Here is a 23,723-nt window from a genome sequence, read left to right as displayed (position 1 = left end):
GACATGTTTCATTCATTTTGTGTAGCCAATGATGATTACATCAGCTGCCAAAGCTCCTTTAGCAGCAACAATAGGAACTGATGAGAGAATCAATTTGCAGCACACACATTTAGTTGGCTGACTGTGAACTTACAGAACCCTTATCCATACTCTCATATGTTCTCATTCAAATTCACAAAAGCACGAAGTCTTTAGCTGGCTAAGCACAGATAGTTGTTACCTGCAGAGTTAACACAACACTTGTTCACTGCATTTGTTCTAAATAGAATTTTCTGAAGGAATGCTTGGACTGAATCATGATAGATTACATTACCACAAGCAGCAGAAAAACAATTATGGTCTGCGAGACAAGAGTTCCACTTTTCTAAGGGTTTCTAGGATTATGTTGGAACAAAATAGACCACATTAAACTACTGTGGGTAAGTAGTTTAGTTAAAAGTGCAGTAACATTACGCAAACAGCAAGGTTAATCCATGAGATCTTGTAGAAAATTACTTAAAACATGTTTTTTAATCACAGATGATAGTTGGGTTATGACAAATAGTTTAGTTTAAATTACTGCAAGAGCAGGAGGGCAGTGTTACTTCTTTTTAATGCTATTCCTGATTCTCACTCTGTATACATTGTGTATTTTGAGGTGACAATGTCTAGATCAGGAATGCAAGCTCATCGCTGTTAGCATACTGAAATGGAAGAATTCATGAGACCCTATTCTCTTTTGCACCTGCATTTATTATACAGTGGTTAAGCCCCCCGCCCCCACCCCCCCCCCCCCACACACACACACACACACACCTTCAACACTGTTCCGTAAGTCTCCATCACCTCCTTCCCTAATTTCTTAATTTGAAGCAAAACTTCATGTTAACACACTGCTCCAGTTTTGCAATGACACGAGTGTGATGGATGCTTGTAGATGACTGTCAAATGTCTTTGAGAATGAGAGCAGAAGGGTTGAAGATAAGCAAAGACAGTGTAAGCACTGTTGTTCACAAAAATTCATAGGCATACCAGCTATCCTACAACACATGACCAAGGCCCTGCAAGCGATTCCACAAGAAGCATTTCCCGTCAGTTTCCAACAGCTTTACAACCAATATCAAAGGTGCTTTGTAGCTAATAGTGATTACTTTGAAGGCCAATAAAGTTATTTTGCTTGTAATTCTTGTTTCATTATTTTCTGGGATCAATCGTCAAACTTTTCAGACACACCTTGTATTTATAGCACTCTTCATATTTTGAATTACTGTATTTTCATGGTAAAAATGAGGAACGGTTATATTACATAACTGATAAATCTTTAACAGTTAATTTGGAGAATATTTCTTCGTACACACATCTGACTTAAAACCGGTCACTCCAGAGACCAAGTCTCACTATCTGCACGAACTCACAATGCCACAAGATGAAGCACCAGGAAGAAGTGTTGTCTTGTGCTAAAGTTATTCTGGTGCTGTATCTGCTCACAGTGTAGTGGTAAAGGTGGTGCTGTGCAAATGTGAAATACAGGCCCCAGATTGACATTTTCACTCTGCAGCAGAGTGTGCACTGATATGAAACTTCCTGGAAGATTAAATCTGTGTGCCAGACCGAGACTCGAACTCGGGACCTTTGCCTTACGCGGGCAAGTGCTCTACCAACTGAGCTGCCCAAGCAAGACTCACGCCCCGTACTCACAGCTTTACTTCTGCCAGTACCTCACCTCCTACCTTCCAAACTTTACAGAAGCTCTCCTGAGAACCTTGTAGAACTAGCACTCCTGATAAGAAGGATACTGCGGAGACATGGCTTAGCCACAGCCTTGGGAATGTTTCCAGAATGACATTTTCACTCTGCAGAGGAGTGTGTGCTGATATGAAACTTCCTGCAGATTAAAACTGTGTGTCGGACCAAGACTCGGGACCTTTGCCTTTCGCGGGCAAGTGCTCTAGAGCACTTGCCCGCGAAAGGCAAAGGTCTCGAGTTAGAGTCTCGGTCTGGCACACAGTTTTACTCTGCCTGGAAGTTTCATATCTACTATCCAGTTTACTGAAATATCAAAGTTATTTGTTGTACTTCACAACAGAAATGCAAATTATTTTTGCAAAATTGTCAAACGGTTTTTGTTTTCTTGTTAAATATTTGAATTATTAACTAGTTCTATAAAGAGTGACAGAATAATTTATCAGTGTGTGAACAGCTACAAATGGAAGAAAGTACTCAAACTCAAGTAACTAGATTTTTTTTTTTAACTTTACTGTTATCTATCCATTTTAGTCAGTTCTTTGTTACTTGAATCTCTGATGTGAGGCGTACCAGTTTTGTGTGGGACACCCTGTAGATATAGAAACAGAGCAGAGAGAATTGCTCAAGTCAATAAGGCCACAATAACTATGAAAGTGACATTAAACTGTTTCACGTAAACCGTACTTACTCTAACATCCAATAAAGGAATAATCTTAGGAGATGGAAAAGCTATACAGGTTAGGGGCTACACCAACAGCACAGACTGAAGGACACAACAACTGGCTGTGCAGATTACAGTACATAGAAATCTGATCCTGTTAACATCATTAATCATCAAACTAGAATGCAAACCCAATCTAGTAATCTCTTCACTAGAAAACATACAAAAAGAAATAGTGGAACTACACATACTGAATCCAGCAAAAGTCATAGAATATTTACAACTTATAAGAGATGACTTGTGAGGTGATATGTCCCCTACAGCACTTACAGAGGACAGTGGGTGTCAATTGCTCAGAATTGTTGACAGAGATATTTTTGTCAGAACAAATAGTGAGTTACATTCTGACTGTACTGTTAGTGGAAAATAAAAGACTGGAGGATAAAATATTGCAACTATCTCTCACATTAAAAACTGCTAATGTTAAACAGAAAACATTATCTATACATGTTTTTGGTTTATTAAAGTACTATAAATATAGGCATATGAAAAATGATGTTTATGTACTAATAATACAAAGCATACGTCTAATTAACACACTGTAAGGCATACATGTATTTCCTAGCAGCTTTGCATAAAATAACATGACTACTTGTCAGGTTTGTAATCCTTCAAGGAATTGTGATGGTCTGAAAAAGAAATATAAGTGATTAACATAGCTGTAAAATACCAATGTCATGTAAAATAAAAAGCAGAAAAACCCTGACTCATAACATCAACTTTTTGTAAGCATTATTAGTAATATTCACAACTGTTCAGTGGTTACAACAGCCTCCAGTGTTGAAGTGGGAAAAACCGAGGCAAAACCAGAAATGTTGCCGATATGGATGAGTAAATAGTTAAGATGTAGATGAGCTCACTGCTTATCTCACAGAGTTCATTTTCATTTGGGGAACTGCCTCAGAGGTAACATATGTATTCCATGCAGCAATAGAACAATAGTATGGAGTGCGACACTTGTGACTGTGGGAACTTCAGATTCAGTGCAACACCATTTTCATAATTTTGGTCCACTTCTCAGTTTCCTGTGGAGAAGGGGCAAGGGTACCCCTCCTCCCACTCCATGGGGAAGGTGCAGGATACCAACACTATACAGTTACTATCTATTTCATTACCTCAGAATTCTGTTTCAGAACTTTCTGTAGCTTTTATTCCAGTACTTGATGTTTTTGACACAATGAGGTATAAAAAAGTTTAGTCATTATACAAAAACAGAAAGTCAAATTACAGTAGCATTGAGAGGATAACTTGATGCTCAGAATCAAAAAAACACTAGCATTCAAAGAAAGTAATCATGCAACCGCAGTCAATTGTTGTTATGTTAATTCTTTCAACGGAAAGTAACATGTTACCTTATATATGAGGAGGACACAAAAATAACTGGAATCTTAAAGCTGCACATCATGTACTTGTAATACAAGTTTGCGCCGCCGGAAGGCTGTTGTAGGACTCCTCCTGAGTCACTCTGCTATGTGGTGTCAGCCAACAGTGACTAGTGGGGTTTCTCCGGCAGTTCTACAAGTGTGCATACAGTGCAGATATGACACAAGAAAATATCTCTTTCTTATGAACAACGTGTGTCTGCAAAATTTTGTTTTTACTTACAAGAATGCAGCATATACTGCTGTTGTGATACAAACAGCTAACAAAGAGCATGCTTTTAGTAAAATTCAAGTGTATGAATAGATTTTTCAGTTTAAAAAGGGAGAAATGGCCATTGAAGAGCAGCCCCATTCCAGTCGCCCTCCAACTGCTCAAAGCAAATGCAACATGGGCAAAATCCATGACATGATCAAGGCAGGACAATCAACCAACACCAGGACTTATCCAGGTTGTCCTGGAGCTCAATTAAGAGCATTTTGACTATTGATTTGGGGATGTGAAGAGTGGCATCAAAGTTCTTACCAAGACTTCTCAGCAGGAATCAAAGGGAACATCACATTCAAGCATGTCATGAAATGTAGGACACATTCAAAGATAATCCAAATTCTTTCAACAAAACCACAGATTAAAAATCATGGTGCTATGGGTAGGATCCAGAAAGTAAACAAAAATCAACTGGTTCACTTCATACAAATAAAGCTTAGCACATGAAATCGAATGTGAAGATGATTATGATCTGTTTTTTTATATCTAACAGATTGTGCACTCAGAATTTGTTCCTCAAAACCGGTCAGTAGACCAACAATTCAATTTGGAGGTTGTGAAAAGGCTACAATGGAGTTTGGCACAAAAATATGTGGCTTTGTGGAATTCTGGCGAGTAGTTCCCACATAACAACAACACTCCTGTGCACACAGCTCTCTGCGTGAGTCAGTTTTTGGTCTCGACGTAGATGATTACCTTGATTCACACACCCTATTTGTCAGATTTAGCACCCTTGGTTTTCTTCCTGCTCTCAAGGATGAAAAAGAGTTTAAAGGGAAGCATTTTGCCAATGTTGAAGACATAAAATGCAATGTCATGAAGGTGCCAGCAGGTATCAAAAAGGATGAATTCAACAGGTGCTTCCAACACTGAAATCAACATTTGGACAAATGCATTAACACTAATGGAGAGTACTTATAGAAGATTGAGGCTGCATTTGGAAAACAATAAAGTAAATACTTTCTACAAATCCACTTATTTTTGGGATCCCCATTGCATACAATGCACCCATTCCATATATATAGTAATCCTCAAGATTCCTTTACAATTTTATACATATATATATATATACATATTTAAAAAGACATACTCCGATTTTCTGATTCATCAGCCGTTTCTGCATCAAACCGCTGCAACAGAACACGGATGTCTTCATTAAGCTGGTTCCAATAACGATTCACAACATTAAGCACAGCGTCATCTTGAGTTTGCCTTTTTTCAAGTTGTTCTATCCTTTGCCGTAGTTCAGCTTCTATGCGGTGGCGCTGCTCCAGACGCTGAATAACAGTAGAGCAGAGGAAAGTAAGTATATTCATATTATAAGGGGGACAGAGAGAATGTACGCACAATGCTTGTCATGTAGAGTTAATATGTATGTCAAAAACAAAGATGATGTGACTTACCATACGAAAGCGCTGGCAGGTCGATAGAAACACAGACAGACACATACATACACACAAAATTCAAGCTTTCGCAACAAACTGTTGCCTCATCAGGAAAGAGGGAAGGAGAGGGAAAGACGAAAGGAAGTGGGTTTTAAGGGAGAGGGTAAGCCATCCACACATATACAGACACAAGCAGAAATATGTCTGCTTTTGTCTGGATGGATATGTGTGTGTGTGTGCCAGTGTATACCCGTCCTTTTTTCCCCTAAGGTAAGTCTTTCCGCTCCCGGGATTGGAATGACTCCTTACCCTCTCCCTTAAAACCCACTTCCTTTCGTCTTTCCCTCTCCTTCCCTCTTTCCTGATGAGGCAACAGTTTGTTGCGAAAGCTTGAATTTTGTGTGTATGTATGTGTCTGTTTGTGTTTCTATCGATCTGCCAGCGCTTTCGTATGGTAAGTCACATCATCCTTGTTTTTAAATATATTTTTCCCGCGTGGAATGTTTCCCTCTATTATATTAATATGTATGTCATTTACACATAATTGAAACTGATGTATAAATACCTGTTTTACATAAGAAAAATAGTTAATAAATGTCATTCATACTAAGGTACCATCCAACAAGTTACCTGTGCTAGCTTCTTGTTCTGGAACTGGAGAACTTTCATGTCCATTTCTTCCAAAGTTGATATTGGTCCTATACGAATTGGTTCAAACTGGACTTTCTTTATTGGTGGCTGGTTGCTCGTACCAGCATCCTCTGCTGGTCGTTTCGACATTTTGGAACTGCTGTTTCTACAGTTTCACTATCTAAGGGGAAAAGAAGTTATATTATCAACATAAATCAATAATGCTAGTGCTAATAGTAACAACAATATCAATTCTGAAAAACCAAATCAATCCATCACAGTCAACAAACAGACAAAAACTACTCATGTGTCCCACAAGTCTGATTCTACACTAAATTTGCATCTGAGTTAGTCTCTTTTTTTAACTATAATCAACTGCACATTCCTCAAACAAAAAATCATGCCTAGTAGCTGAAGAAAGCATGGGTCACACCTGTCTACAAGAAGAGTAGTAGAAGTAATCCACAAATTTTCCACCCAATACCCTTTACATCAATTTCTTGTAGAATCTTTGAACCTATTCCGAGCTCCACTATGTCAACCAGCATGGATTCCAAAACATCAATCATGTGAAACTCGCACAACATATTGAAGGCTTTGTATCACGGCAGCCACGTAGATGCAGTAAGTCTGGATTTACGAAAGGCATTTTTCTCAACACCCTACCTATGCTAATCATCAAAAGTACTATCATATGAGGTATCAAGTGAAATTTGTGACTGGATTGTGGATTTGTTGGTAGTGATTATACAGCAAGTTATCTTTTGTGGAATGTCAACTTTGGGTGTGCTCCAGAGAAGTGTGTTGGGATCCTTGCTGTTCATGTTGTATATTAATAACATTGTTGACAATATTAAAAGTAACCCGTGACTTTTTGGAGATGATGCAGTTATCCATAATGAAGTACTATCTGAGAAAATCTGCACAAATATTCAGTCAGAATATGATAATATTTCAGAGTGGTGCAAACACTGGTATCTTGCTTTAAAACTTCAGAAATGTAAAATTATGTATATCCTATGATCATAATACCAATGGCTCTCAGAATTGGATGTAGTACTTTGTACGGATGTGAAATGTAATGATCACATTGGCTCAGACATAGGTTGTTGTTGTTGTTGTTGTTGTCTTCAGTCCTGAGACTGGTTTGATGCAGCTCTCCATGCTACTCTATCCTGTGCAAGCTTCATCATCTCCCAGTACTTACTGCAACCTACATCCTTCTGGATCTGCTTAGTGTACTCATCTCTTGGTCTCCCTCTACGATTTTTACCCTCCACGCTGCCCTCCAATGCTAAATTTCTGATCCCTTGATGCCTCAGAACATGTCCTACCAACCGGTCCCTTCTTCTTGTCAAGTCGTGCCACAAACTCCTCTTCCCCCCAAATTCTATTCAATACCTCCTCATTAGTTATGTGATCTATCCATCTAATCTTCAGCATTCTTCTGTAGCACCACATTTCGAAAGCTTCTATTCTCTTCTCGTCCAAACTATTTATCGTCCACGTTTCACTTCCATAAATGGCTACACTCCATACAAATACTTTCAGAAATGACTTCCTGACACATAACTCTATACTCGATGTTAACAAATTTCCCTTCTTCAGAAACGCTTTCCTTGCCATTGCCAGTCTACATTTTATATCCTCTCTACTTCGACCATCATCAGTTATTTTGCTTCCCAAATAGCAAAACTTCTTTACTACTTTAAGTGTCTCATTTCCTAATCAATTCCCTCAGCATCACCCGACTTAATTCGACTACATTCCATTATCCTCGTTTTGCTTTTGTTGATGTTCATCTTATATCCTCCTTTCAAGACACTGTCCATTCCGTTCAACTGCTCTTCCAAGTCCTTTGCTGTCTCTGACAGAATTACAATGTCATTGGCAAACCTCAACGTTTTTATTTCTTCTCCGAATTTTTCTTTTGTTTCCTTCACTGCTTGCTCAATATACAGATTGAATAACATCGGGGACAGGCTACAACCCTGTCTCACTCCCTTCCCAACCGCTGCTTCCCTTTCATGCCCCCTCGACTCTTATAACTGCCATCTGATTTCTGTACAAAATGTAAATAGCCTTTCGCTCCCTGTATTTTACCCCTGCCACCTTTAGAATTTGAAAGAGAGTATTCCAGACAACATTGTCAAAAGCTTTCTCTAAGTCAACACATGCTAGAAATGTAGGTTTGCCTTCCCTTAATCTATTTTCTAAGATAAGTCGTAGGATCAGTATTGCCTCACGTGTTCCAACATTTCTACGGAATCCAAACTGATCTTCGCCGAGGTCCGCTTCTACCAGTTTTTCCATTCGTCTGTACAGAATTCGCGTTAGTATTTTGCAGCTGTGACTTATTAAACTGATAGTTCGGTAATTTTCACATCTGTCAACACTTGCTTTCTTTGGGATTGGAGTTGTTATATTCTTCTAGAAGTCTGAGGGTATTTTGCCTGTCTCATACATCTTGCTCATCAGATGGTAGAGTTTTGTCAGGACTGGCTCTCCCAAGACCTTCAGTAGTTCTAATGGAATGTTGTCTACTCCCGGGGCCTTGTTTCGACTCAGGTCTTTCAGTGCTCTGTCAAACTCTTCACGCAGTATCATATCTCCCATTTCATCTTCATCTACATCCTCTTCCATTTCCATAATATTGTCCTCAAGTACATCGCCCTTGTATAGACCCTCTGTATACTCCTTCCACCTTTCTGCTTTCCCTTCTTTGCTTAGAACTGGGTTTCCATCTGAGCTCTTGATATTCATACAAGTGGCTCTCTTTTCTCCAAAGGTCTCTTTAATTTTCCTGTAGGCAGTATCTATCTTACCCCTAGTGAGATAAGCCTCTACATCCTTACATTTGTCCTCTAGCCATCCCTGCTTAGCCATTTTGCACTTCCTGTCAATCTCATTTTTGAGACGTTTCTATTCCTTTTTACCTGCTTCATTTGCTGCATTTTTATATTTTCTCCTTTCATCAATTAAATTCAATATTTCTTCTGTTACCCAAGGATTTATACTAGCCCTCGTCTTTTTACCTACTTGATCCTATGCTGCCTTCACTACTTCATCCCTCAGAGCTACCCTTTCTTCTTCTACTGTATTTCTTTCCCCATTCCTGTCAACTGTTCCCTTACACTCTCCCTGAAACTCTGTACAACCCCTGGTTTAGTCAGTTTATCCAGGTCCCATCTCCTTAATTTCCCCACCTTTTTGCAGTTTCTTCAGCTTTAATCTGCAGTTCATAACCAATAGATTGTGGTCAGAGTCCACATCTGCCCCTGGAAATGTCTTACAATTTAAAACCTGGTTCCTAAATCTGTCTTACCATTATATAATCTATCTGATACCTTCTAGTATCTCCAGGATTCTTCCATGTATACAACCTTCTTTTATGATTCTTGAACCAAGTGTTAGCTATGATTAAGTTATGCTCTGTGCAAAATTCTACAGGGCGGCTTCCTCTTTCATTCCTTCCCCCCAATCCATATTCACCTACTATGTTTCCTTCTCTTCCTTTTCCTACTATCGAATTCCAGTCACCCATGACTATTAAATTTTCGTCTCCCTTCACTACCTGAATAATTTCTTTTATCTCATCATACATTTCATCAATTTCTTCATCATCTGCAGAGCTAGTTGGCATACAAACTTGCACTACTGTAGTAGGCATGGGCTTCGTGTCTATCTTGGCCACAATAATGCGTTCACTATGCTGTTGGTAGTAGCTTACCCGCACTCCTATTTTTTTATTCATTATTAAACCTACTCCTGCATTACCCCTATTTGATTTTGTATTTATAACCCTGTATTCACCTGACCAAAAGTCTTGTTCCTCCTGCCACCGAACTTCACTAATTCCCACTATATCTAACTTCAACCTATCCATTTCCCTTTCTAGATTTTCTAACCTACCTGCCCGATTAAGGGATCTGACATTCCACGCTCCGATCTGTAGAACGCCAGTTTTCTTTCTCCTGATAACGACGTTCTCTTAAGTAGTCCCCGCCCGGAGATCCAAATGGAGGACTATTTTACCTCCGGAATATTTTACCCAAGAGGACGCCATCATTATTTAACCATACAGTATAGCTGCATGCCCTCAGGAAAAATTACGGCTGTAGTTTCCCCTCGCTTTCAGCCGTTCGCAGTACCAGCACAGCAAGGCCTTTTTGGTTAGTGTTGTAAGGCCAAATTAGTCAATCATCCAGACTGTTGCCCCTGCAACTACTGAAAAAACTGCTGCCCCTCTTCAGGAACCACATGTTTGTCTGGCCTCTCAACAGATACCCCTCCGTTGTTGTTGCACGTTTGGTACGGCCATCTGTATCGCTGAGGCACGCAAGCCTCCCCACCAACGGCAAGGTCCATGGTTCATGGGGGTAGGCAGACATAGGTAAGGCAGGTGGAAAACTACAGTTCATTACTAGAATACTTGGGAAAAGCATTCAGTGTACAAGAGAGATTGCTTACAGATCACATGTATGACCCATCCTGCAATGCTGCTCAAGTCTGTGGGACCCAGACCCAATAGGACTAACAGAGCAATGACTTCTCACAATCACAAGAACCCAGCCACAACACAACAATGTTCTCAACCTCAAATGAAAGCTTGCTTCTCTCCTGAATTATCCACACGATCCAAGGGTCTCACCTTTACCCCTACATTAGAATTTAATCATGCTGCTTCAGTTACTAACCTACTTTCCTTCACATGTAATGTCAACCTGTAAGATCACTTTGCAACCCAATCCCAAAACCTTTCCAACAGCAAACCTCACACTAAACCCTGCTTTTAACCGTTCCAGCCACAATCCCAATTTGATCCACTAAAATTACCTCAAAATCACCCCTTACAAGCTTTCCAAGAATTCCTAACCTCTAGAGTTGCTTCTCCACCTCTCTCAGGTTACTACAACATGACTAACCTGCCCTCTCCAGAACAGGATCTTCATTCCCTAAAACCTGGTGAGTCGATCATTACTATCCCGGCAGGCAAAGGATCAAACGGTATGGTACTTGACTGCCGAGAGTATGTAAATGAGGGTCTGTACTAGCTTTATGATACTTTTACAGACAGCATCTGCCATCAAGACCCTGTCCCTGTGGTACAGAGTGACCAACAGTTCCTCCTTAAAACCTCAGGCTTCTCACAAGAACTTCTTACCCCAACTAAGCCACAGCTCCCTCTTTCTACATTCTCCTTAAGATCCACAAACTCACCCACCATGACAGTTTAATAGTTGCTAGTTTCAAAGCACCCAGAACATATCTCTGCACTGGTTTGTCAGCAATTACAACCTATAGCACAAAACTGCCACCCTGTATTGAAGACATCAACCATTCCCAGTATCATCTGAAATCTTTGCCTGTCCCACTCTCAACAAACACCTTGCTTGTCACCACTGACACCATCTCTGTCTGCACCAATTCCCCATGAAGATGGTCAACAAGCCACCACATACCCATCCCAAGTGATCCAGACTGCCGCCACAGGAGCCTGTGAACTACAATTATTCTTAGGAGTTACAAGAATGATGACTACGAGAAAATCTATCTCAATCATCACCACCTGATTATCCTATGATGTCATTTCTGATAACAATAATCAGCTTTATACTCATGAACAACTATTTTTACCCGTGATGAGGAACACACATACAAATAGATCAGGGGCATAGTCATAGGAACCAGTATGGCTCTTCCTATGCCAACCTATACATGGATCACTTGTCCTGGGATCCCTAAGCCTTTGGCCCCTAATTTGGTTTACATACATTGATGGTATTTTTGCGAAACAGATTCATGGTGAGGTTGACCTCTCAAAATTTTTGAAATCTTCAAATACATCCTCCCAATTAAATTTCTCATGGTTCTATTCCAAATCCCATGCCACTTTCCTTGATGTTGATCTCATCCTTAAATACTTCTTTTCACATTACATCTACAAACAAACAGTACTTACATTCTGACAGTTGCCAATCTTTTCATGTCAAATGTTCCCTGCCATACAGCCCTGGCATTCAAGGCAAACATATTTGTTAACAGGCAGACTCTTTACAACAATACACCAGCATTTTCACCTCAGCCTTCACTGTACATAATTATCCCATCAACCTAGTTCAAAAGCAGATCTTACAGGCCATCACATCCAACTGTGGTATTGCTGAGCCCTCCAAAAAACAAATTAGTAGCACACTTCTCCACTTTTCAAGTCCTCAGGTTTTCAAATCTTATCCAAAGAAATCCCCAACAATCAGTTTTCCTACTCATAATATCCAGTAAGTCTCCCCTGACCCAGGTTGTGAGCAACTTTACCATGTAACTCTCCCCGTTTCCTTAACCTCACCAGCCCTTTTCCATCATCTTTCTTCCTTCCTCTACAATCCTTCTAGCAGACGATGAAACTGACTTTAAAAGTTTGGATGTTTCCAAATCTTTGTTTATTTTTTCCTGCTACCTATTGGTGTATCAATTTTTTGTTTACCCCATTTATTTATAAACTGAGGATTCTGAATGTATACAGATAAGGGCAGCATGGGTTGTCACAGATTTGTCTGACCCATGAGAACAGCACAGATACTGAAGGAACTGAAATGGCAAACACTTGAAGACAGACAGAAACTATCCTGAGAAAGCCACTTACACAATTTCAAGAACTGGATTTTAAGTAAGGACTATAGGAATTTTGATTCAAGAGGTCACAGATTCTGTATGAACTTAGAAACAGCTGAACCAACTATAAATCAGAATCCAAAAGTCATTATTACAGTTTATTCACAAAGAGGAGAACAAGGCCTTCCTAGTTCTTAATCAGTACAAGCCAGTGGAAGTCAGTTGATTGGGTTTGTTGATTTTTGTGTCCAGCTGCTGCCAGTCACAGTGATCTAATACAGAACCTTACATGTATGCAGCCATTCTGCGTAGTAAGCTAAGACACTGATGAGCAACAAAGTGATTCCTGGTCCATGACGGGTGTTACACCTCAGAAGGAACGAAAATTAGAGTTTAATGACCTGCAGACAGAACAGACATTAAAGACAGAGCACAAGTTCGGATTACAAGAGGACAGGTAAGGGAATCAGCCGCGCCCTTTTCAAAGAAACCATACTGGTATTTGCTGGAAGATATTTAAGAAACTCACGAAAAACCTAAATCTGGATGGCCAGATGGGGATGTCAATGGTTATCATCTTGAACAAATTCCATTATGCTAATCTACTCTGTGTAGAAGTGCAAGGTGTATTACTTCACAAAGTGGAGCAAGAAAAATAATCACTATAAACCCTGGCCAAAATGATACAATTTTCAATTCAAGTTTTTCAGCGCTTTGAAACTGCCTTCCTGTTTGTCCGAATTATTTTAAAGTGGTAATTTTATTTGTATGTGTAAAAGAATTTCTTGTCATGCAGTAGACTGCTAAAGCTGCAATAACAATGCAGTTTTTTTTAGTAACATACATGCAGCATGTTGGTCAAGATACTTGGCTGTTATGCCGCATGTAGTTAGCACGAGATCTGTCACATGTCAATTTTTTTTACATAACAGAAATGATTGTCATTATTTTTATTCAATAAATTGTGGCTGCACAGTGTGGTACTTGAGACCATACCTACTACTGTATAAGTAGTTTCAAAAAGTACATCCTTCCCCTGGCAATCTCTCCTTATTACTTGTAATGACACATTCTGCATAGAGTGCACTCCTATTTTCCAACTTTTTTAAAAAAACTTTCACTTTAGCCAAGATCTGCTGGTAAAATCCATTTGGATAGCTCCAACAGGGTTGTCTTGAGACAAACAATCTACTTGTTGCAGAAGATTTCTCCCACTCTGCGGAAACATAGACCAATGCTCAAGGGAAAAAAAGGCTCGATTTGGGATATAAATTTGCTGTGTAATATTTTGTTATCCATGGTATTCACCACGGAAAAAGTGCAAAATATGAGATCTTTACTGCTAGGGCATTATTGACTGGCAGTTGTGTTTCATTGTAGAAATGAGACATATTAGGAAAGCAGTCACAAAAATATTCTTTCTGGTTTAAACTTGGACAGACAGTAATATGACAGTTGGTAAATGTTCACAGATGGAGGATAATGTTAACATTTTGGGATGGGGGAAACTTCTCTACGGACATATTACTGAAAGTGTTGAATCGAGGAAGTGCTTTCTCGAGGAGGCCCAATTACAATTCTGTGCTAAATCCACAAAAGGTGATTACCATGGTCACCTGAATGCTGAAATTTTGAAAGGTGGTTTGTAAATGTGGTTCTCCCAAATCTTCCTCCAAAGTCAATCACCTTGATAGGTAATGTTCCATCGCATAACAGATGAACAAAGCTCCCACTCACTCACTGTGATACCAAAGTGGGGATGTTGCAATACCTGCAAATGTGTTACCTGTAATGAGAACAGGAAGAAGTAGGCTCTGTTCACTTTAATTCAAAAACATAGACCTGCTAAATGACTTATGTGGGGAAAAAAAAAAGGCCACACAGTCATCCACTTGCCAGCCCACAATTGTGATTTGAATGTAAAAGGATGAGCATCTGAAAAAGTAAAACAGTTGTTTAGAGAGTGCAATATTTCAGGGGAAATGTCCAAAAACAGTGTGATCAAGACTGCAAGTGAATCCCTTCTGTCAGTCACTGCTGATGACTGGAGGGTACTGCAAGAAGGCCCAACAACTGAAGAAGATTACTGGAGGCATGCCTGTTGTCAAAAATGCTATAGATGAAATAATCATCAATAATGCTGAATCCGAAAGTACCAACAATAATGAATCATGTGCAGACGAAGAATGAACAAGACTGATACGGTGTCATTTAGGTGTACAAATAATGCAGCGTTACATGAATAAATGTTCAAAATTTTATTCATTCCTTTTCATTGCTGCAATGTAAGTTATACTACTGATTCTTTTGAATTTCAAGCTGTTCATCAGAACTCATATGCAATTAGTAGTAACAAGCACCATCAATCAACTTGAAACTATTAATTTCAGTTTCACAATTCCTGTAAACTTTTATTACACCTGTCTCAATTTTTACTTCTGTAGATGCACGATATGTGGCAGTCGACATCTGTTATGGTGGTGGCTAACAGATGGCACTGTCAGTGCTGCTTGGAGGACAAACTGCATGTGAATGCACGTGTGTTGCCAACACTGAGACATTAGCATGCCTTATTGCCCCCCCCCCCCCACCTCTTGGCAACCCATGTACCTGGAGTCAGTGAGTGGAGTTTGCTATCTCTACTGCCCCCCCTCTCAGAATTTGTTTTTCTTCTTGTGAGCACAATGTATGCACATTAAGTACAGAGCAAGTATTACAATAATTAACCTGGACATCAGACTGCACTGCACATCAAACAATGGAAAACTCTGGAGGGTGGACGTATGCACTATCACACTTGACCCAAATGTGCCTAATGTAGTGCCATGTTTCTCAAACGAGACTGTCATCTGCTATTTTTATGAACAGTTGTACTATAAATAATCATATATGCTATGTCACTACACTTCCGAGAGGTCACAGAGTACAATTAAGAAAGGCTCATTTCATTTTACAAAAATGCATGGCTGTTTCCATATCTTTGCAGATTAGGAAGGTTAACCAAACAACTCCTTCGCATACTATTGCATGCTAAATATAACCTACTATTTATGGAATACTAGCTGGGTACCTGCTGGTGCATAGGTTTATATTTATTCCACTGGGTGTGTATTTATTCCAGTCTTGTATTAGTTCATCTCATCCTTTCCCCTCTCTCTGCCCACCTCCTCTTCACTCCCTCTAATACTAATTTCTCCCTGCCCTCCCACACCCTGTTCATTCCCCTCCACCCCCACCCCGATATCTGTGTCCATCTCCCCCTCCCCAGTTCTCTCTCTATATTATCACCTGCACCTCAACAGGAGGTTGTTGGTTCTTACGCCTATTCTATTTCTTTCCAGCTAGTATGATTGAAATGATCCAGGGGTTTAGAAGGAGCTTTTTATCCATAGCTTTGCCCCCATACATGTGCCACAAATATTTAACATACATACACATATTTGTACAATTATTTCACCTGTATCTTTAGCAAATTTTACCCTGCTGTTTCGTTTTCATGCAGCTCACTGTTTATGACATATCTCCTGAACTATTTGAAGTACAACAATATAATTTCACAAGCACATGCAGTTGTATACGTGTTACTGCCTGCAAAACATGTAGCAAATATTGTTAGCAGTAAAGAAATAATAAATTGAAAGGTCAAACATGACGCACCAATTTTACTACATGAACAGTGAAACTGCAGTGAGTGATGAAGTCTCACCCTTTCATCATTTTGCTGGGGACATCATCAAGAAAAAGTCTCTTACAGGTTTGAAATTATGTGTAAAATTGGCTGCAAGTCACTAAATGCTCTCATTCTGAAATACAGGATGAATGTAGTCTGGATCTTTCTGTGTTGTGAGGTACAATATTTTTTTGTCCCCACCCCAACCCCCTTGAGAGGTACCTGGTTCTCACCCCCCCCCCCCCCCTCCCCGCAGGGGTGCTGTCCAGGCAGTAAGTGATAGATGTATGAAGTTTGGTTGAAATCGATCATGTTGTTTAGGAGTACATGCGGGTCACTCACACACTCACTTTTATAATTTGTATGTATTAGCCACGTGTACATTATATAGTACACACTGTGTGTATACTTATCAGCAAGTGGCAGCAATTTAGTCATACAAAGTTTGACATTAGCAAACAATGTGGTCCCATGCTAATAAACCAATGATTCCTTAATGTGGTGGAGATGTGAGCCTCCAAAATGACCAATACACCATCTGATGAAAAAATATCTAGCCACCATTATGTAATGAGAAATAGACCACTGAATGTCATGCATGGCATATCTGGACTATAAAATGAGTCCACGAGTATTGTATCGTCAGTGGAGCAGTAATAGCAGAATGAGTTACGCAGGAGAGCTCAGCAACTTCAATGTTGATTAGAGATTGGATGTTACCTGAGTGACAAACCCATCAGAGAGATTTATACCCTTCTAAAGCTGCCCAAGTTGACTCCTGGTGATGTAATTGTGAAGTGGAAATGTGGAGGAATGGCTACAGCTAAACCAAGATCAGGCAACAAAACTTTATGGCAGACTAAAACTGTGCGCTGGATCAAGACAAGCTCTGGACTTTTACCTTTCACTCAGGTTAGTCTTTGTATGGCGCAAAGTTTTAATCTACCAGGAAGTTTCATATTGGAGCACACTCAGCTGCATGGTGGAAAGTTCATTCTCACGACCAGGCAGTTCTCATGTACTGATGGTTGGGGGGTGTTGAGAACAGCAGTGGGCATTGTAAGAAATTGCATGAAATTTGTGGAAGGAATTGCTAGTGAGTTCCCCAGGCACAGGAAGTTAAAAAGAACGAGGTACAATGGCTGAGCACCTCACAAGCCACACATCTTTGTAGTCAATGCTAAGTGACACTTGAGGTGATGTAAAGAGCAACACTATTGGGCAATGGACGACAAAACAAGTGATATAGAGTGAATAATCATATTATACACCATAGGCATCTGATGGGTGGGTTTGAGTTTAGTTTATGCCTGTAGTCTGTTAACTTCCATCATGTGTAGTGCCAACAGCGAAGTATGGAGGAGGTGGTGTTACAGTATGGGAGTGTTCTTCATGGTTAGGATGTGGTCCTCTTATTGCATTTAATAAAACACTAAGTTAAATGTATAATGGCATAAACACATTTTACCAGCACTGTGTACAATGCACGGTAGAGCAACAGTTCAGAGATGATCAACTGTATCAGCATAACAATGCACCCTGTCACGAAGTGCCATCCGTGAGGCAATGTTGTGTAAGGAATAACATTCCTGAAATGGACTGACCTGCCCTGAATCCAGACTTGGACCAATTGGAATACCTATGAGATGAGTTAGAGCTCAGCCCAGAGCTTCTGGCCCCAACATTCAAAATCACTACCTTCCCTGGTTTCATCTAAGGAAGAATTCATTGCCATTCCTCCACAGATATTCAGACACCTCTTTGAAAGTGTCCCCAACAGAGCTCAGTGCTGAGCAGAGGGGGGAATTACAGTCTTACGTTTGAATAATGGCCATAAGTGTAACACAAAAATTAATGTCGCAAAAATGGTTTAGGAAAGACATTTTTACATAACAGGGGTTAAAATCAAAGCAAGTGAGAGGAAAAAAATCTGTAATCTCAATGGCATTCAGTCCAAATACTTGGAATTGAAGCCTGATTTTATCCACAGTAGTATCATACTGCTTCTGATCAATACCTGTAACTCTGCAAAGCTTATAGTTAGTTCTACATCATTTAATACACACATGGAAGAAGAAATCCAAAGGAGGGGGGGGGGGGGGGGTGGAGGCAGTGCTGCAATACTAAGACAGGAAACTTGTAAAAATCATCAACCCCCCCTGAGATTTTTCAATGTGGCGTAAATGTACTTTTAGGCTTTGCTACCAATCAATTTGTTACCACAATCTTTATTTGGTTTTCACTTTTGTTGGCTTCACCTTCCAACCTAACCTAGGCCTTGGGTTATAGTATATGTCAGTTTCTGTTGAACTGAACGGTCTATGGATTTTAAAAAATTTCAGAGAGGGAGGCACTGGGGTCATCCAGTACCACACACTAGCTGATTCTATCTGCACCCATACAATGTAAAACATTATGAAATACATGGAAAAGATGTTTCCCATTGCACCAAATACTTGGTTTTTCTCCATTCCAATTGTGACTGAAGCATGGGAAGAATTACTGCATGAATGCTTTCGCGTGCACTATAATTGGTCTAATGGATGTGATACATAATAGACTATATTCCTAGGTTCCTCATTCAAGTCTAATTACTAAAGCTTCATAAGCAGAAATTTGTGAGATACTTGCACCTCCCTTCAACTGTCTGCAAGTTCAGATTTTCAGTGTTTCTATGACACTCCCCTGGGATCCAAACAAATATATAATTACATTTTTAAAAGTGTGTAAGTGAAGCTAAAAGTACCTTCATTTAATTCTCTTGATTCCTTTATTTGACTAATGTAAGGATGGCACAAGTAAATAAATTGGGATGTCATGTAATTATTTAGTAGTCAACATTTTACCAAATTTAACAAAAAAAAAAAAAAAAAAAACTGCTCTTCTTAATCCAGGACTGCAATTTTTTAAAAAATTAAGCAATAAATTTTTCATGTAATAATCAACGTATATGAATTTTGCAGCTTGTAACCTTCCAATATATATGTAATGCTCTAAGTGACCAATGGTAGTGACTATACTACCTTTTCTCACAAACTTTTAGTACTTCCTACGTGTGTGATCTTAAAAGAACTCTGATATCTTGAAAAATATGCCAATATCGCTTCCCACTGCATTGTAACAGATTCAGAACTGCCACAATAAAGCCATATGTTCTACAGTCTAAATCCAAGAGATTACCTGATGTACTTCAACAGTTCACGTGGTTAACTGTCATAAGGGATTCCAACATGCCTTTAGGCACTACATAAACTCCCCCCAACCTTTAGCCTTAATGTGTTAAAATGCCAAACCATAGAACAGAGTGATTTTCCATTTGACTGTTTCATCTCAGTTTCTGTATCAAATACGTCGCTCGCGCAATAAATTCTTTTGTACATATTCTGTGCAACATGTAACTAATGAACTGTTTCTGACAAAAGCATTTGGTAAATCTGTTCAGATACTTTCTTGGAGGCAAGATTCAGTCTTTTCCTGCATCATCTAATGGTAACCCTGTACTATACTTTGATACTATTACGATTAACATTACCGTCGACACAGTCGGATTTGTCAACTGCTAACAGGTGTTCTGCATAGCAAATGGTGACATTGACTGAAGCGAATTACAAGTTTTTCTCATGCCTAGGGCAGCTGACTTCTTTCCCGCCTACAAGGACAGAACAGTTTTAGAGCAGTAAAACGTTGATGTTTCCAATTTCCTGCGGAATGTGCAACGGAGCGAAGTATCACGTGTGACAGTGAGGAATGTACTTTCTTAGAAAATACGAGTACGCATCATTGGGAGAGCACAGCCTTAGATCGCCCAGTTTGTAGAACATCTTCACGCAAGTATTTTGTGAAACTCTGCGTCCGATTATTTTCAACACACATAACAAAAACGTTACAAGTACTTAAAATATGCGCCAGTGTTACCGCACAATGTACAGGTACTTCACACGGAACTAATTCATGTAACTGTAAGCCAGATGTACGCTAACACTACAAATACTAAATTTATTGTAGCATAAAATAGTAATACAATTACCTTGACACAAACGAATGATCAATAAGTACTAAATGGCGGTAAAAAATGATCGAGAGCAATAGAAACCATAAATGAGAGCAAGCATTCCACTAAATACAGTGGAATAGCCATTGTCTCTACGCTTTAATGCGCAACATACAACAAAATCATACAAACTTAAATAAAAAAACCGATATAAACAATTCATCCCCACATATTTTCAAAGATCCCTATTGCCATTTACTACAGTCAACACCAACCCACTCAAACAACATACCTTACACAGATATTTCTACGCATCCAAATGCTGAGAGTATAGCCAAATGTCAGAGGCAGCAATGTTTGTCAACCATATTCAAGTTGCTATTTTTGTTAGTATTTATTTACACAACAATTCAGTATAATGCTGAATAATATATCAATTTTATTGTGATAAATAAGTGTAAATATATTGATTCTCCCAGTGCGGTTCCATATAAACAAAGCTTTGATCATGAGAACCAGCAGCGTAAATAATTTCGTGATAACAGGACACACTTTAAGAACACGGTAAGTAGCAAAAGCCTTACATTCGATTGTGTTTTACAGTATAATTATATTCAGAATTATAGAACTGTGTAAACAAATAGGGAAGAATAATTTTAACTATGAAGATCTACTTTTCATCAATTAAATGTACATGCTATAATGGCGTTACAAAAGACATGTTGACAACATACTAGTATTTGTAATGGTATACTTAGAATTAAATTGATTCAAAAATTATGTTTGTATTTTCATTACTAAGTGAAATCTTAATGCCATGCAACACATTTTTTTATATGGCAGTTATGTGGAGTGGACTTAAATTAGTTTTCATTTATTAAAAACCGTTAATTTTCCACAAGTCTTGCGGGAAAATAAAAATTGGAATGAAGTAAAATTTCAGGAAGAAACAACATTTGGGTGTTGTGGTTTTTATATTTTTAAAAGTTAACCTACCTATTTGAATGGCTATAGCTCTGACACCCTGAATTTCATAATGAGTTAGTTATCTCAATGCGTTTGTACATAAATGACATATAAATCATTCAAGCATTCAACCATATGTAAAATATGAAGCCGCCATTAAACTTCAACACCTACAATATAAGTGATATACACTGAAAATGAAATTGAACCACTAGTGCCTGAACTTCTTGTTATTTTCTTGCATTTATTAGTGTAAAAACGAACAAGAAAATGTAACCTTTGTAGTTTTAAAATAATATCCCATACCATATATGTAATGCTATGCACCATTGAGAGCAAAACAAACATTAATGTGAAAAGGGTACACTTCTTTTTACTGAAGGTAATAGATTAAACACGAGTACATGTCACAAATTAGAAACAAAAACAACACTTTATTTGGTATGATAAATAGCAGACATTCAAACACAGCCTGACATTACATTTCTTGCACTATGTACATGCTGAGTCTTACATTTTATTCCAACATTTAGTCTTCTAGTATTTTCACAATCAAGTGGTCATTCCATGAAGTTGTGTCTTGTATAGTACTGGAGTGTGAGGTTCGTCCAGGTCCCTTCAGTGGTGTTGAATACCTCCTCAAGTACACCTGCACAGTTTTTTTAAAATTTACATGAGAAATTGTATTTCCATTTTTGTGGCACTGTATCCCAACACTGTACACAACGAGATACAGTAACCAACTGCAAAGAGCCCAGTACCATTTTCTGTTCTGTATATTTATCCTGTAAAGATTCACGTTTTGATCCATTTAATCAGTTCCACCCTTGTGCTTGTTGTATTCTGTCAGGATGGATAGCTGTTGGACTTCAGTGCGTTTTCTTGACCACACGCAATATCTTTTAACATTATTCAATGGTACTGGATCCGCACCAGTTGTATTTGATGCTGCAGTAGCAACAGAGTTGTCACATTCTTAACACAGACACAGACTGTTTCCTTTTTGTATACTAGAATGAATAATACCCTTTTCACCTATGCTTCTTTCTTCTTCAGAAGCCAAATTCTGTTCAGGCTCAAAATATTTGGAAAATTGTGTCTTTCAATGAATAATAAGAGGGCGATTTTCCACAATTTATCTCTACTGTTTGCATCAAAGTTATCATTATTTAAAAAATGAATGAAACAAAGACAGTTTCAAATACATTCCTTCTCACTGCATTAGAGACCAACTTATTATGTATGTTATTGATGCTCTTCCAGTACATTTTCTTTCTTGTCATTTGACTATACCAACTATGGACTAGAATTTCTAAGAAATATTTAAGTTCCTCCAAGGTATCAGCAGGATAATGATGCTTCTTAGATAAAATACATCTCAAGTAGTAAAGGGTGCAGCATTGGGTTGCAGTGATGCTTATTGCACCGCTGCTGTCTTCAGTGCAATAAATGTAGGCTGAAACATTAAAAACATTTATATATACACATGATCCCCAGTGATCACATATTACATTTATAGTGATAATAATAATTGTAGTAATGTCTGCTCATTTCAGAAAGGCCTTTGATTTTATTGACACACATTCTATAGGTAAAATAAACCAAGACCTTTGTGTAAAGTCTAAATTAGCAAGTCTAATTCGTGAATCATGGACACAGTTTCTAAAATGAAATGTAGAGGAGAAATATCTTAGCCCTTTGTAATAAACACAAGTTTATGACAGGGTGATGAAGTATTCCCAATCCTTTTTAATTGTGTTCTTGAAAAATCAGTGAAAATTTGGAATGGAAACCTGAATGAATATGAGACATAAAAAATAAGGTTGGAGTGAGGAAGCAAAAATATTAAAATAAAATGACTGGAATGGAGATCTGCGTTTGCAGATGATTTTGCTACAATTTCTGAAAATGTCACATCTACTATAACACAAATTAATCTTCCAGAAGAAATAGCCTTTAGGACTACCTTAAGAGCTTCTACAGATTTCTGCAATTTTTTTTTACAAAGATTGAAAATCCACCAAAAAATTTCTGAAAACTGATAATGGCCAATTTGAAAACGTTGAAAATTTAAATATCTTGAGGAGATAATCGAAGAAAATGCCTTGGAAAAAGCTACTACAGAGGAAAAAATACAATAAACAGGAAGAACATATGGCGAAAATGAAGCCTTTTACAACAAAAAGTGCCTGTCTAAAATGGAAAATTAAGACGTTAAAATATTCTGAAGACAAAATACCCACATGAATGTGAATGTATAGCAGTAAACTGTAATTTAGATAAATTAAAAATACTAGAAAGGCACATCATTAGAAAAATATTAGGCCCATGAAAACTATGGCAGGTTGGATAATATGTGGTAATGATGAAATTTTG

The 23,723-nt window shown here is 38.5% G+C and overlaps 1 protein-coding gene across 3 annotated transcripts in view; it reads right to left on the bottom strand.

Moving 5' to 3' along the window:
- Positions 1–20,660, bottom strand: part of LOC124715465 (E3 ubiquitin-protein ligase Bre1) — a 274,712-nt gene extending 254,052 nt beyond the window's left edge. For 2 of the 3 annotated variants that reach the window (XM_047243098.1, XM_047243099.1), the window contains exons 1-3: positions 20,418–20,660; positions 6,109–6,289; positions 5,184–5,370 (exon numbers count right to left, since the gene is read on the bottom strand). In XM_047243098.1, the coding sequence (XP_047099054.1) occupies positions 5,184–5,370; positions 6,109–6,258 (337 nt within the window). In that variant the 5' untranslated portion in view covers positions 6,259–6,289; positions 20,418–20,660. The remainder of the gene's footprint in view (positions 1–5,183; positions 5,371–6,108; positions 6,290–20,417) is intronic. The other variant, XM_047243100.1, reaches the window with a different exon arrangement.
- Positions 20,661–23,723: the final 3,063 nt, after the last annotated feature.

Source organism: Schistocerca piceifrons, chromosome 1 (assembly GCF_021461385.2).
Source record: "Schistocerca piceifrons isolate TAMUIC-IGC-003096 chromosome 1, iqSchPice1.1, whole genome shotgun sequence".
Classification (NCBI taxonomy): domain Eukaryota; kingdom Metazoa; phylum Arthropoda; class Insecta; order Orthoptera; family Acrididae; genus Schistocerca; species Schistocerca piceifrons.
The sequence above is the reverse complement of the archived record's forward strand: the minus strand, read 5'-3'. Positions and strand labels throughout refer to the sequence as shown.